Here is a 13052-nt window from a genome sequence, read left to right as displayed (position 1 = left end):
TCAACCCCCACAACGGCCCTGTGAGGCAGGAGCCACTACTATCTCCGTTTTACAGATGAGGACAGCCATGTTCTGAGATGAGGCAACTTCCCCAAGGTCACAGGCTGGTGGGCGGCAATGCTGGGCCTGAAGCCCCATTCCACCTCTATGACAGGTTGCTGCCTTACCTGCAGGGCAACTCCCTGGGAACTCCCACCCACACCTGCCTGGCACTTTCCGGTCCTCCCGACCGCTGCATCCCAAGATTCTCCTGAGCTGGACCTCGGGCCAGCAGGCAGCAGGTGCTAAAACTCCAGGGTGTCTCTAGAATTGACCTGGCCCCAGAGGGACGCAACCTCTTTCCCAAGTGGTCCCGAGCAATGTTCACCAAGGATCCTTAGTCGAGGCCTGAGGCCTTCGTGAGGGAGTCTAGCAGCTGGAAGTAACTGTACTTGAGGTCGTACTCCATGTCGTACCAGAAGTTCACTGCAGGGAGAACAGACACATGAGCACGAGGCTCCCTCATCTAACTTACAGTCTTCCCATCCCACCCACCCCCAGATGTCCCACTGCGCCTTGGCAGGGCTGCCTCTGGGCGCATCTCCTCACCGGCAACGCAGCCATGGGATTGCTGGACGTGGTGGAACCACAGGGCCGGCAGGTAGAGCATCTCACCAGCCTGCACAGTGCAGCGAAGGGCCTGGGCCTGACTGTATCTGGGGTACCGGGCCAGATCTGGCGCCAAGGGGTCCAGTGGGATCCAGGGCACCTGGGGACACAGTGGATGCCAGGGAATAGGCCCCCAGGCCCTCTAGCTCTGGCCTTTCCAAAGGTAAACCCTACAGGCCACACTCTGTTCAGCCCTTGAAAGCCCCAGATTTGGGGGATTTTTTTCAGAGCAAGGTGCCACCATCCCAGATCTTTCGCCCTGTCCCTCAGAGCCCAAACTCTTGCCTTTCCCCCATCCCTGAGATATTGGGTCCTCCCTCTTCCTGGGGCCCAGCAACAAGACAGTCACCTTCTCCATGGCCTCTTCATCCACCACCTTAAAGGTGCCCTCCTCGGTGAGCTGGTAGGTGGCTGGTATGTACAGCTCTGAAGCCAGGGGAAGAAGGGTGTCGGCCCCTCCAGCAGCCTGGCACCTGCCAGTCCCTTCGCCTCCACCCCCAGCCACTCCCACTCATCCTTAGAGCTGTAGGGGCAAGAAGGTCTGGTATTTTAGTGAAGTGGAGACGTTGTGTCTGCACCCCAGGCCTCGGGCACCAGCCTGCCCAGGGCTCTCACTGCCCTCCCTCTATCCGGGGTCACCTGCTCCTTCCCCAGCTCCTGCAGGCCATGTCCCCTACCATAAGGGATGAAGGGCCGGTCGCTGGGCGGATGTAACAGGAAGTGTTTCTCTCCCAATACAACACAGTAGAGGTTCTCATAGTGGTCCTTATGCACTGCCAACAAAGAAGGCCCAGCAGGCAGGGTTATGAGGGGCAGGAGCACAGGTGGGGCCAAGTCAACCACCCAGAGCTTGTACTCAAAGACAGCTTATGTCATAAAAGAAGAGCACATGAAGGGTGAAAGCAGGCTCACGGAGCTGCCAAGGAGTCAGGTGGGCATCTGGGGTCTCTGCCTGCAAGGGTCTTCACCCACCCCAAGCTCTAGGCTCTTCTCCACCAAGAGGTGAATCTGAGTGATCAGGGCACTCCTAAGTTCACCTCCTGACCTAGCTGCCCTTCAGAGAATTTCTAGGCATCTAGAGAAACACTGCAGTCTGCCCCCAAGCTCACCCCCACCTCAGCTATTTGGAGAGATCCTTTGTGGTACCAGAATTCCAGAAACAATCATGGAGAACAGTCAGCCCACCTTCCATCCTGCCCAGCTTTCTACCCTTGACCTCGTCTTCCTCCTTTGGCCTCACTTTCCCTCCTTCCCCCCCACTCCCTTCCCATCTTTGTATTTCCCTGACACCTACAAGATGTCACTGCAGCTGCCTCCCCCAGCCAGAAGTTCACAGCATCAGGCATCTTTCCTGTGGGTCAGAGGGAAGAGAACAAGTTAGGAAAGGATGTCAGATATCCCTACGATGATGCCAGGGCAAATAACCAGGCAGGAAGTGAAGGGAGCCCATGGAAAAGAGGCAGAGGTTGGGAGAACATGGAGAAGAGGCCCTTCCTTCTCCTGAAACAGAAGGAAAGGCAGCCAGCTTCAGAAGTTCATCTATTATTGTCAAAGCCTGGGGTCCCTGAGTGCCCAATGAGCAGCATCTGGCCCTGTGGGGCCAAGTGTGTGGGCCTAGTCATCTCTAATGGAGAGGAGAAGCAACTAGGGCTGACCCCCGCTCTGCCCCCTTCCAGAGACCTGCCCCTGCCTCCACTTACCCAGCGCCTCGGAGGCCCAGGGCACATGAGACTCCAGATCCGGTAGCAGCTGGGGCAACTCGGTGGGCAGGTTGGAGCACTGCTTCTGCACATAGAGGACTCCTGGGTGCTGGGCCCGGCCCTCCAGCACATCCAGCACACAGCTCAGGGGCAGGCGGCGCTCGGCAGGCATCACAAAGCGGTCCCCTCGCACAGCATCAGCGTAACCATCTGGAGTCACAGCCACACTCACCTCCGTGGAGCCCACTGTGGCTCTGGATGAATGGAAACTCAGCCACAAGTGTGGGTTGTGGCCCAGCACCCACCAGCACCCACCTCCCAGCCCAGGCCAGCTCCCACCTGAGATAGGGGAGGGACCACTTCTGGAGAGCAGGCCAGTGCTGCAGGGCATTGCGGATGATGCAGGGCCTATTAGGACAGACCCAGTTCCGGCAAAAGTGGAGTGGAGTCGGGGGCTCATCCAGGTAGGGTACAGCAAGAGGGATGCTGAGCTCTAAGAGAAAGGAGAACGAGAGGTTGAAGCCTCAGGATCCAGTTCCTGCAGCAAGCTACCTGCATACAGGATGTCCTCCCTGACAGAACAGTCTCTTCAATAAACGGAGCTTGGAAAACTGGATATCCATATGCAAAAGAATATTCATATCTCATACCTTATAAAAAAAATTAACTCAAAGTGGATCAAAGACCTAAACATTAGACCTAAGACAATAAAACTTTTAGAAGAAAATATAGAGAAATATTCTATAAAACTTGTAATAGGAGGCAGTTTCCTAGATCTTACACCCAAAGTGGGAGTACTGAAGAAAGAAATAGATACATGGGAACTCCTCAAAATTAAACACTTTTGTGCATCAAAGAACTTTGTCAATAAAGAAAAAAGGCAGCCTACTCAATGGCAATATTTAGGAATGATATATCAGATAAGGGTCTAGTATCCAGAATATATAAAGCGAATATTCAATTCAACAACAAAAAGACAAACAATCCAATTACAAAATGGGCAAAAGACATAAACAGATGCTTCTCAGAAGAGGAAATACAAATGGCTAAAAGGCACATGAAAAGATGCTCAATCTCCCTGGCTATTAGGGAAACGCAAATCAAAACCACAATGAGAATGCATCTATGTGATGATGTTAAGAATTACTGATTGCATATGTAGAATGGAATGATTTCTAAATGTTGTGTTAATTTCTTTTTTTTCTTTAATTAAAAAAAAACAAAACCACAATGAGATATCATCTCACACCCACCAGAATGGCCATTATCAAAAAAAGAGAAATGACAAGTGCTGAAGAGGACGTGGCACAATTACCCACTGTTGGTGGGAATGTCAAATGGTACAACTGCTGTGGAAGGCAGTTTGGTGGTTCCTCAGGAAGCTAAATTTAGAATTGAAATATGATCTGGCAATCCCATTGCTAGGTATCTATCTATTCAGAGGACATGAGGGCAAGGACACAAATGAACATTAGCACACCAATGTTTATAGTAGCATTATTTATAATTGCCAAGAGATGGAAACAGCCCAAATGTCCATCAACAGAAGAGTGGCTAAACAAGCTGTGGGATATACATACAATGGAATATTACATAGCTGTAATACAGGATAAAGTCATAAAGCATATAACAACATGGATGGATCTTGAGGACATTATGCTGAGTGAAATAGGCCACAAACAAAAGGACAAATACTATGGTCTCACTAATATGAACTAACATTAATGAATGAACTGGAAGAATTTCAGCCAAGAACAGAGACCATCAGGAAATAGAAATAGGGTAGATATTGGATAATTGGAGCTGAAGGGATACAGATTGTACAAGAGGACTGATTGTAAAAATTCAGAAATGGACAGCACGATACTACCTAACTGTAATACAATAACATTAGTACACTGAATGAAGTTGAATGTGAGAACGATAGAGGGAGGAGAGCTGGGAGCACACATGAAACCAGAAGGAAAGATAGACGATAAAGACTGAGATGATACAATCTAGGAATGCCTAGAGTGTACAATGATAGTGACTAAATGTACAAACTAAAAACTGTTGTTGCATGAGGAAGAACAAAGGAATGTCAGTATTGCAGGGTGTTGAAAATAGATGGTCATTCATATTTTAAAACTTCAACTTCTGGGTGAGACTAAAGCGAGAAATGTTTATTTGGTATGAAATTTATATTTTGACTAGTGTGCTTCCTAATTTAACTTATATGGACAGTTTAATTGAATGCCATAAATACATGGATCCTTGAATAGGCCATGAGATTTTTGTAGGTTTTGTAGGTTTGTCCAAGTTAGTGTGATGCCCCGATAAATCCCAGAGTGATTTGAACAGTGAATAAAGAAGTATTTGCAAAGTTCCCTTGGGGGAATGGGGAGAAAGGGGGAAAATTCAACTTCTCCATTTGGAGAATTCCTGATATTCTCGCAAGCAATGGGAACAACCAAATCAATAGGCTGAGCCCTCGATCTTGGGGTCTGTTCCTACAAAACTTATCCCCACGAAGGATAGGCTAAGCCTACTTAAAATTAGGCCCAAGAGTCACCCCCAGAGAGCCTCTTTTGGTGCTCAGATGTGATCTCTCTCTCTCAGCCAACATGGCAAGTGAACTCACTGCCCTCCCCCTCTCCACGTGGGACATGATTCCCAGGGGTGTAAACCTCCCTGGCAATGTGCGACAGAAAACTTAGAATGAGCTGGGACTCAGCATCAAGGGATTAAGAAACCTTCCTGACCGAAAAGGGGAAGAGAGAAATGAGACAAAATAAAGTGTCAGTGGCAGAGAGATTTCAAATAGAGTCGAGAGTTTATCCTAGAGATTATTCTTACATATTACATAGCTATCCTTTTTCAGTTTAGAGTGTATTTGAGTGGCTAAAGTACCTGAAACTGTAGAGCTGTTCTCCAGTAGCCATGTTTCTCGAAGATGATTGTATAAAGATATAACGTTTACAATGTTGTGTGATTGTGAAAACCTTGTGTCTGATGTTCCCTTTATCTAGGTAGGGTATGGACAGATGAGTAAAAAATATGAATTAAAAAAATTGAACAAATAGGGAGAACAAAGGTTAAAATACATTGGGTAGATGGAAGTATTAGTGGTCAGTGAGAGGGAGGGGTAAGGGGTATGGTATGTATTAGTTTTTTCTTTTTTCTCAATTTCTTTTTCTGGAGTGATGCAAATATTCTAAAAAATGATTATGGTGATGAATATACAACTATGTGATGATATTGTAAGCCATTGATTGTACACCATGTATGGAATGTTTGTATGTTAAAAATGTTTGTGTTTGTATGTTGTTTTGTCAATAAAAAAAAAGATGCCCTCCCTGGACAGGTTACACTGAGTCATGGGTCAATGTTCACTGGTGATCAAAGAAGCCTGGGCAACCAGGAATAGAAGAAAAAGAGGGGAAATTTAAGGAAAAAAGCATGAAGCACACACAAATACACAAGAATGGACCATAAGAGTCCACAGAGCCAGGGGCTGCTGTCAGCCCGTAATCATCTGTGGGGCAGGCCTGAGCCATGCACAGCAGACCCTTAGCCTCCCCACCCTGGAATGGCCAACCTCCAATCACCCATTAGGAAAGGCAGTCTCTGAAGCAATGCTGGGAGCTCCAGAATGAGCAGAGCCAAGGTCCCAAGACTGAGGCCTGGGTGGGGTGAGGCTCTGGTAAGTGCCCTCTACCAGCACAGATTTAGTGGGCACCTGGAACATGCTCAGCATTTGGCTTGGCCTATGCGGAGATAGCAAAGAATGATCTACTCATCACCCAGAAGCTTACTGCCTAATGGGGGAGACAGACTACCAGGAGAAATTACTGGAGGAAATTTAAGGGCTGAGCTTTGTTTTTGGTCTTCCTGAACAGCACAGTGCAGTGTGCCACCTGTGCAGACATCTGCAGTGGGCCTGTATCACCCTTAATACAAATCTTTCTTTTTGACTCTTCTTTCTCTCTCACTCCTGTCATCCTCTTGGTTACCTCTAAGTCCCATTGATTCTACCCTTATATTACTGCTCTACCTTCAAGCTACATTTTGGGTCTTCACTTCATGTCACCTCGATGAGGCATTCTTCACTGGCTACTCTTTTTTTTAAATTGTAAACTGTCCCCCAACACCCCTGTACCTCTTCTTAACTTTGTTTTTCTGCTAATATTGATCACTATCTCACATGCTATATATTTTACTTATTTACATAGCTCACTGGCCTGTCTCCCTAGCTAGAATGTAAACTCCATGAGGGCAGGTGTGCTTGTCCTGTTCACTGATATAATCCCAGGACCTCCTAGAATAGAATCTAGCACACACTTGTGCTCAGTAAATATTTGCTAGATGAATGAATGAAAGTCTTCAATACTTCCTGCCTGGCTAATTACCGCAGAGACCTAACTCAATTCCTTGCTTAATTCCCTTCCCTCTCAAAGCACCTATCACTTGAGTCCCAGGGATTTTCCTAAACTATAATCTCCTCCTGCCACACCCCTATTAAAAAAGTCTTTGATGGCTTACCACTACTACCCACAGAATAAAGTCTGCCCTGGCATGCATGCAAAGTGCTCCCTAATCAGGCCCTACGTACTTTTCCAGTCTTGTTTCCTTCTGCCTTGTGCCTGCCCCTTTCCACACACTCTCTTCTTAGGAAGCACCACAATTTGTTCTTCCTGCTCACTCAGACTGGAAGGCCCTTACCCTGGCCTTCATAAAGGGTGCAGTGCTTGGCTTTATTTTTATCCTCAAGGCATAACTTCAGTGTTCTCTACATCCTGCTGCGTGTGGCCTCTGTTCTCACCTGTATCTCTGAGGTCATGCTCAAGTCTGCCCCCCCACACACACCATGTCTCCTAAGGGAAGCCTATCATCTTTGCAATCAGTTGGAAATTGAACATGTCTTTAGATAAGAAACTGGAACTGACTGGGAAGACCCTGGGGAAACTGAAATGGAGAGAGCTTTTCTTCTTTGGCAAAAGGCAAGATGGAAACTGCCAAGGACACAGAGGAATGCAGAAGGAAGAAACTGAGAAAAGGTCATTCCAGTTATAGCAGCCCATTCCTTCAGTCACACCTTCAGAGAAGGTGATTTGGGGCTCAGCAAATCTCCTCATTCTCATTGGGATTTTTAAAATATATGCCACTTTTATATACTTTGCATTTTCTGCTTTTAGTTCATTTTTATTTTCTACCTATTTAACAGGTTTCCTTTTGAGAATGGCCACTTTTTTCTCCTTGGCTCAAAGTGAGAGAATTCAGAAGAGATCCAAAATAATCCCTGTGACCCAATAATTCCTCTGCTAGGAATTTATTCAACAAAATACACATGCACATAAACCACTCCAGCCACACTCGCTGAACACACCAGGTGTACAGTCACCTTAGGATGTGTGCCTAGGCTGTGCCCTGTACCTGGAATGCCATTCCTCAGACGTCTGTGCAGGTCACTCCCTTCCCTCCTTCCAGTTTGCTCAGATGTCACCTTCTCAATGAAGTGTAACCTGATCATCTTATTTAAATTGGTAGTCAGCCCCTTACCTCACCTCCATAATCGGAGTCCCCTCATTCTGCTTTACTTTTTTTTTTCCTAGCACATAGCATCTTCTAACCTACTATACAATTTACTCGTTTAGTGTACCTGCGATTAACTGTTTCCTCACTTAGAATGTTAGTTACACAAAGGCAGAGATTGTTCTGTTCAGTGACATATTCCAAATACACTGGACAGAGTCTGGCACATAAAGGTGCTTAATAAGTATCTGTTAAATAAACACTCAGAATACTGCAAATAGATTGGGAATAACCTAAATGACTATCAATAGTAGGCTGATTAAGTAGATTACAGCCCCGGTACACAGGTGGGAAAAAGATAGATACGGATATGGAATCATATGGAATGATTAAGACACATAGTTTAGAAGAAGGTGTTCAGCATGCTGTTATTTGTGATACACAATCACGTATGTACATGAGCATAAACAGGATATTTCTGTAAGGATGCAAACTGGGAGTCTGAGATGGGAGGGAATCTTAACCTTTTTTATATTATATGCTAGTTCTTTTTAAATGGTATGTTTCTGTATTGATATTCAGTGGTTAAGACCGCATTTAGAAATAGAAATAGTATGGAAGAAGAAAAAAGAGAGACAGAGAAAGGAAACAAAGAAGGAAAAATAATCAGTGCAAGATTGGTGGATCACCGGCACAGCTGCGTCCCATTCGGCCGAAGCGCTGCACTGCCCAGAGCACTGCTCATAGGAGTCTGTTCTGAGCAAAGGAGGCAGTTTCCATCCAGCAGGGTTCAGACCACAACATACGTATGTTTGATATTAAGAAAAAAACTTATACAACAGGAAAGGTCAGGAAGGGCAACAGCAGACTACTCAGTGCGGTGCTGATGGGGAAACACAGGATAGAAGCAAGGTCAAGACAGGATCTGGCCTTGGGAATAAAGTGAATAGGGAGCCACAAGGGTGGCCGACACAGGAGAAGAGCTGAGGACCCATCCCCTGGGTTGCGACAGAAAAATTATCAGAGTGGGGCCAGCAATTAATCATTTGCACGTGGTTCTGAGCTCCTTGAGAACAGGAATGAGGCAGATGCGCCGCGGTGTCAGCGTTCCAGGAAGGACCAGCCAGGGCACACCCGACTCCCTGGACTACATTTCCAGGAAGGCCAAGGCTCCTCCCACGTCCTGAGGGTGCTCCGCTGCCTATGCGAAGACGCCCATGCTTCTGAGAACCGACTCACCCCTTGCAGAGGCCGGGAATTCTCGTAACTCCCGCCGCACAGCGTCCAAAACCACCTCCGCCATGACTCTGTTTTCGCCGCGGTCCGATTCCCAGCCCTCCCCTCGCTGAGGGCCCGCCTCTCCCAAGGCTCCACCCCCAGATTCCGATCTCCCCACCCCCAGCCCTCCCAGTCCCAACCCCATTACCAAGTCCCGCCCCCTTAACTCTTCGGAGTGCATGCTGGATCCCGCAACCGAATTCACATAAAGAGAACGGCTTTCTTTTGCCTCCGCCATTCACTGTCACCCCAAATATAACAAATAATTGAGTTTATTGATGAGTTTATACATCAATACAAACGAACACGTTAAAAACAGGCCCGACCACGTACGGCCCGGGGAGGAAAGGAGCGCCACGGCCTGGATGAAGTATAAAAGTTATAAATAAAGGGCTTTGAAAATTGGGACGGGACAAATCTGAAAGGGGGCGGCAGTTGCCGGTGGCCTCAGACATGCAGAAGGGAACAGGGCCCCGGTACCGGCCCCTAAGATCCCCCACACTAGGCAGGAAGGTAGGGAAACGGCAGCGCCCTTCTCACAAGCCTTGGGAGTGTAGCTCCCTCCTAGGGAGGTTCTGGCAGGCTGAAGATAAGTTGCCCAGGAGTTCAGGTCTGACTGAGCCCTATGCGGAGTGGGCTGTGGCAGGGGATGGAGTTGAGTGGATTTCTAAGCCTGAGAAAGGTAGCTGCAGAGTTGGGGCCAGAATTTCCTTGCACTTTGGCCTTGCAGATGGTGATAGTAGAGAAGGGTGGGGTGCAACAGGCTTTGATCTCTTCAAGTGCACTTGGGCTGATGATGCAAACAAGAGTTGGGAACCCTTCTGAATCCTATTTCTTTATAAGCCTCTGCCCATGCAGCCAGCATGTCCCAAAGGCCAGTTCAACTTGGCAAATGGGCTTCTGTACCTGACACTGTGGTAAAGCTGCCCTGACTACTTGGGGCAGAAAAGCAACAGGGCCCAGAGACACACATCCTTCACCCCAACTGCTGCAACAACTGCCTCACATTATTTGGTCCCATTCTACCTGCCTACTGTGCCCCATCTCCCTCCCTTATCCCCTCAAACTATCCCTTCTAATTCTAATCTATCTCCTCACCTTTGCCACTTACTTGTCCCACCTGCCACCTTTCCAGTGTGTCTCTTGGCCCTGGCTGCAGTTCCATGTACCTCCCTCCCCTCAACCTACAGCATCCAGAGGTCCCCTGGGTGGCCCAGCCCTGCCTTTGGAGAGACTCCTTTAACCCAGAACTACAGGAATCTCATAGCAGCTATAATCTGGAAATTGGGTTTCATGTGTTCCATTCCTTTCCATACTCTGTTGAATTCTGCAAAAGCCAGGACAGTGAAGCTGGGGAAGGACATAAGAGGAAACCAGGCACACAAGCAGCCAGCCAAGTACTCTAGTAATGAACTCTAAACTCTGTTTGTACTTGTGAGAAAATTTCATTTGCGGCCAAGTGCTGTAGAAAGTAGGCTGGGACCCTGTAAACCATGAGGGAAATTCCAACACAACCTTCTGACAGAAGGTGACACGACCTCTGGGCTCCAGCAGCCCAGTGGTAACAAGGAAGATGAGGAAGACCAAAGGGCAGAGGAAAGGAGGCTGGGACTTCATGTTTGCCCAGCAGAGGGCTTTACTGTCCTGCAGCAATGTCCCACAGCTGGCTCCCAGGCTCTGGCCATGACAGAAAGGGAGAGGGGGTGCACAGGGATAGAGACGATGCCCTTAGAGGGGCAATAGGAGTAGAATGTGGGGGCTCAGGCCCTAATGCCAACTCAAGCTTCCTAATGGCTGGGGATACCTTTGAAGGCCAGGAGATTCTGCCCTTCCAAACTGCCAGGGATAGGGGAAAATGGATAATCCCTGCTCTGGCAGCCAGGGGCGTGCAGCTGGCTTGGGAGGGGAATGGAGGTAGAGGTGAACCCCCAGCCCCACCCTCACCCATTATCTGAAGGGCACTGAATAGCATATCACCTATCACCTATACCTCACAAAATACCCTGTGTATGCTCCACCCCAGGGAGCTGATCCCTGCAGTAATTTCAAATGGCTTCAAAGAAGAGCGGATCAGCTCTTCCCAGTTTTCTCATGTGGGGCAGGCTGCCTTCCAACCCCTCACAGCACCAAAATGACAGACTCAAGACCTACCCCTGCCATGAGCATACTGGAGGGGTTGTGGAGGCAGGAGTTCCAAGGAAATGAGGCAACAGTCAGGGAAATAAATTAATAAATACAGGAGCCCCATGAGGAACCACTGGGAAAACTGCTTTCCCTCTGATTACTGATACCTGCTATCCATTCTAAGCATCCTTGCAGGTTTTGGGAGTGGAAGTGGGGCTACAGTTTGAAATAGGGGGAGCATTCACTTGGGATATGCTTCTGGAACTCAGAGTCTGCCTTCCATGCGCCGCTCCACAGCTCGAAGCAGCAGCTCTGAGTACTGTTCTAGCAGGGCCTGTGTCTGCTCAGCTCCCACAGTGCCAGGGCTCCCAGCAGGGCTGGAGAGTACTGTCCCAGCCAGGGCATCTAGCTCCTGCCGCACTGAGGAGAAGGTGTCTCTGAGAAGCTGAGTGATGCGCCTTTGCTCTGCTGAGGGCGTCTTACAGCCAGCCACCTGCAAGAGGATCCAGAAGTGAGTTTGAGGAAGAATGGAGGGACTGTCAAAAGAATGGAGGGTATAGCTGGAGGAAGAATGGAGGGACTGAAAAAAGAATAGAGGGTATATAAAAGGGAGGGGCCCCAGAAGAAGAGGCTGCATGTTCAGCTGGGTATGGCTAGGAGTGCCACACTCCAAGTTCAGCAAGTAAGACCAGAAATGCCCCTGGTACAAGGCATACATGATGGAAGAAGAATCTCAGGGTGACCCCAAATGAGGATTCCTTCAGATTTATGGACCCCATCTACATCATGTTTGCAGTTCCTTACAACACAAACAGACTCCACTTTCAAGACCTGGGCCTGTTGGACTGTCCCCCTATGTCTAGGGTAACCAAAAAAATTTTGAAAATGAAAAGAAGTGATATTGATAATTACACTGGGACAAGACGCATAAACTAGGATTATCCTGAGCAAACCAGGACATGTGGTTTCCCAGTGTAACCCTCCTATCTAAGGAAATCTGTAGCTCCCAGCCAGAAATGACCGATAGATTCAATAGATCTGGTCTGGACTCTAATTCACTCATCTACTTTGCCCAGGATATTCTTGGTTATTCCACTCTGTCAGTGGGAGAACTTTAGCATTGTTGTTCTGGGTACGTAGTTATGTTACTACCAGAGTGCCGCTGACATACTCTGAGATGACACACGTAGAGACACTCTGAACTAGAGTACACCTAGTGCCACGCACATTTATCTTTATCTTCCTGATGATGGGTGCCCAATACTCACTAAATGGTAGAGTCGCACAGCCTGGCGTACACTGCCCTGGAGCTCTGCTACCACCTGCTCACACTGCTCCAGGTTTGCCACCAGTTCTGGAAGGGATGGATTCAGTACAGTGAGGCTGGTATGCTGTCCTTTCAGTTGTCCCCACCCAGGGGCAGCTCAGAGGAGGAGAGGCCTCACACCCCCAGCACTGTACCCTCTCCACTTGCCCCCAATCCTTTTCTCTTGCCTCCTTCCCTCCCTACACCCTCTTCAATGCCACATAAAAAACAAAGTCTGAAGGAGAGGTCCAGCCCCAGCCCCGTGATCCAAAAGGGACTGAAGGGCTAAGTGGGTGATGGGGAGATCGTGGAGGTTGGCAGGAGTGTCTCACCATCAGAGGTGATTTATGGAGCAAGACAGGAGCAGACAGGATGAAAAACGCCAGAAGCTGGACATACAGAAATGGAACAGAGGCAGAGAGTGGCCAACAGTGACAGGAGAGAAAGGACAGAACAGAAGATGAGAGCTGGGGAGTTGTGCACAC

The 13052-nt window shown here is 48.2% G+C and overlaps 2 protein-coding genes across 5 annotated transcripts in view; both read right to left on the bottom strand.

Moving 5' to 3' along the window:
* Nucleotides 1-118: 118 nt before the first annotated feature.
* Nucleotides 119-9217, bottom strand: JMJD7 (jumonji domain containing 7). 2 transcript variants are annotated; one of them, XM_077127546.1, is made up of 8 exons: nt 9099-9217; nt 2688-2841; nt 2349-2602; nt 1943-1999; nt 1326-1421; nt 998-1074; nt 589-748; nt 119-465 (listed from the first exon to the last, which is right to left on the bottom strand). In XM_077127546.1, the coding sequence occupies exons 1-8, from the start codon at nt 9160-9162 to the stop codon at nt 377-379; spliced, it is 951 nt and encodes a 316-aa protein (XP_076983661.1). In that variant the 5' UTR covers nt 9163-9217; the 3' UTR covers nt 119-376. The 2 variants fall into 2 exon arrangements, with proteins under 2 accessions (XP_076983661.1, XP_076983662.1); XM_077127547.1 differs by lacking the exon at nt 119-465 and having other exon boundaries at nt 637-748; nt 998-1171.
* Nucleotides 9218-9393: 176 nt separating this feature from the next.
* The window catches only part of MAPKBP1 (mitogen-activated protein kinase binding protein 1), a 56522-nt gene continuing 52863 nt past the window's right edge, over nt 9394-13052 (bottom strand). For all 3 annotated transcript variants that reach the window (XM_077127542.1, XM_077127544.1, XM_077127543.1), the window contains exons 30-31: nt 12530-12615; nt 9394-11754 (exon numbers count right to left, since the gene is read on the bottom strand). In XM_077127542.1, the coding sequence (XP_076983657.1) occupies nt 11527-11754; nt 12530-12615 (314 nt within the window). In that variant the 3' untranslated portion in view covers nt 9394-11526. The remainder of the gene's footprint in view (nt 11755-12529; nt 12616-13052) is intronic.

This window comes from Tamandua tetradactyla, chromosome 14 (assembly GCF_023851605.1).
Source record: "Tamandua tetradactyla isolate mTamTet1 chromosome 14, mTamTet1.pri, whole genome shotgun sequence".
Classification (NCBI taxonomy): Eukaryota; Metazoa; Chordata; class Mammalia; order Pilosa; family Myrmecophagidae; genus Tamandua; species Tamandua tetradactyla.
Note: the sequence above shows the minus strand (reverse complement) of the source record. Positions and strands in the feature narration are given on the sequence as shown.

Coding starts and splice junctions, on each gene's coding strand:
- JMJD7 (XM_077127546.1), bottom strand. CDS start 9,162: ATGGCGGAGGTGGTTTTGGACGCTGTGCGGCGGGAGTTACGAGAATTC. Junction 2,603..2,687: donor TGGTCCCTCCCCTATCTCAG/GTGGGAGCTGGC, acceptor CCATTCATCCAG/AGCCACAGTGGGCTCCACGG. Junction 1,422..1,942: donor GGCAGCTGCAGTGACATCTT/GTAGGTGTCAGG, acceptor CTTTGTTGGCAG/TGCATAAGGACCACTATGAG.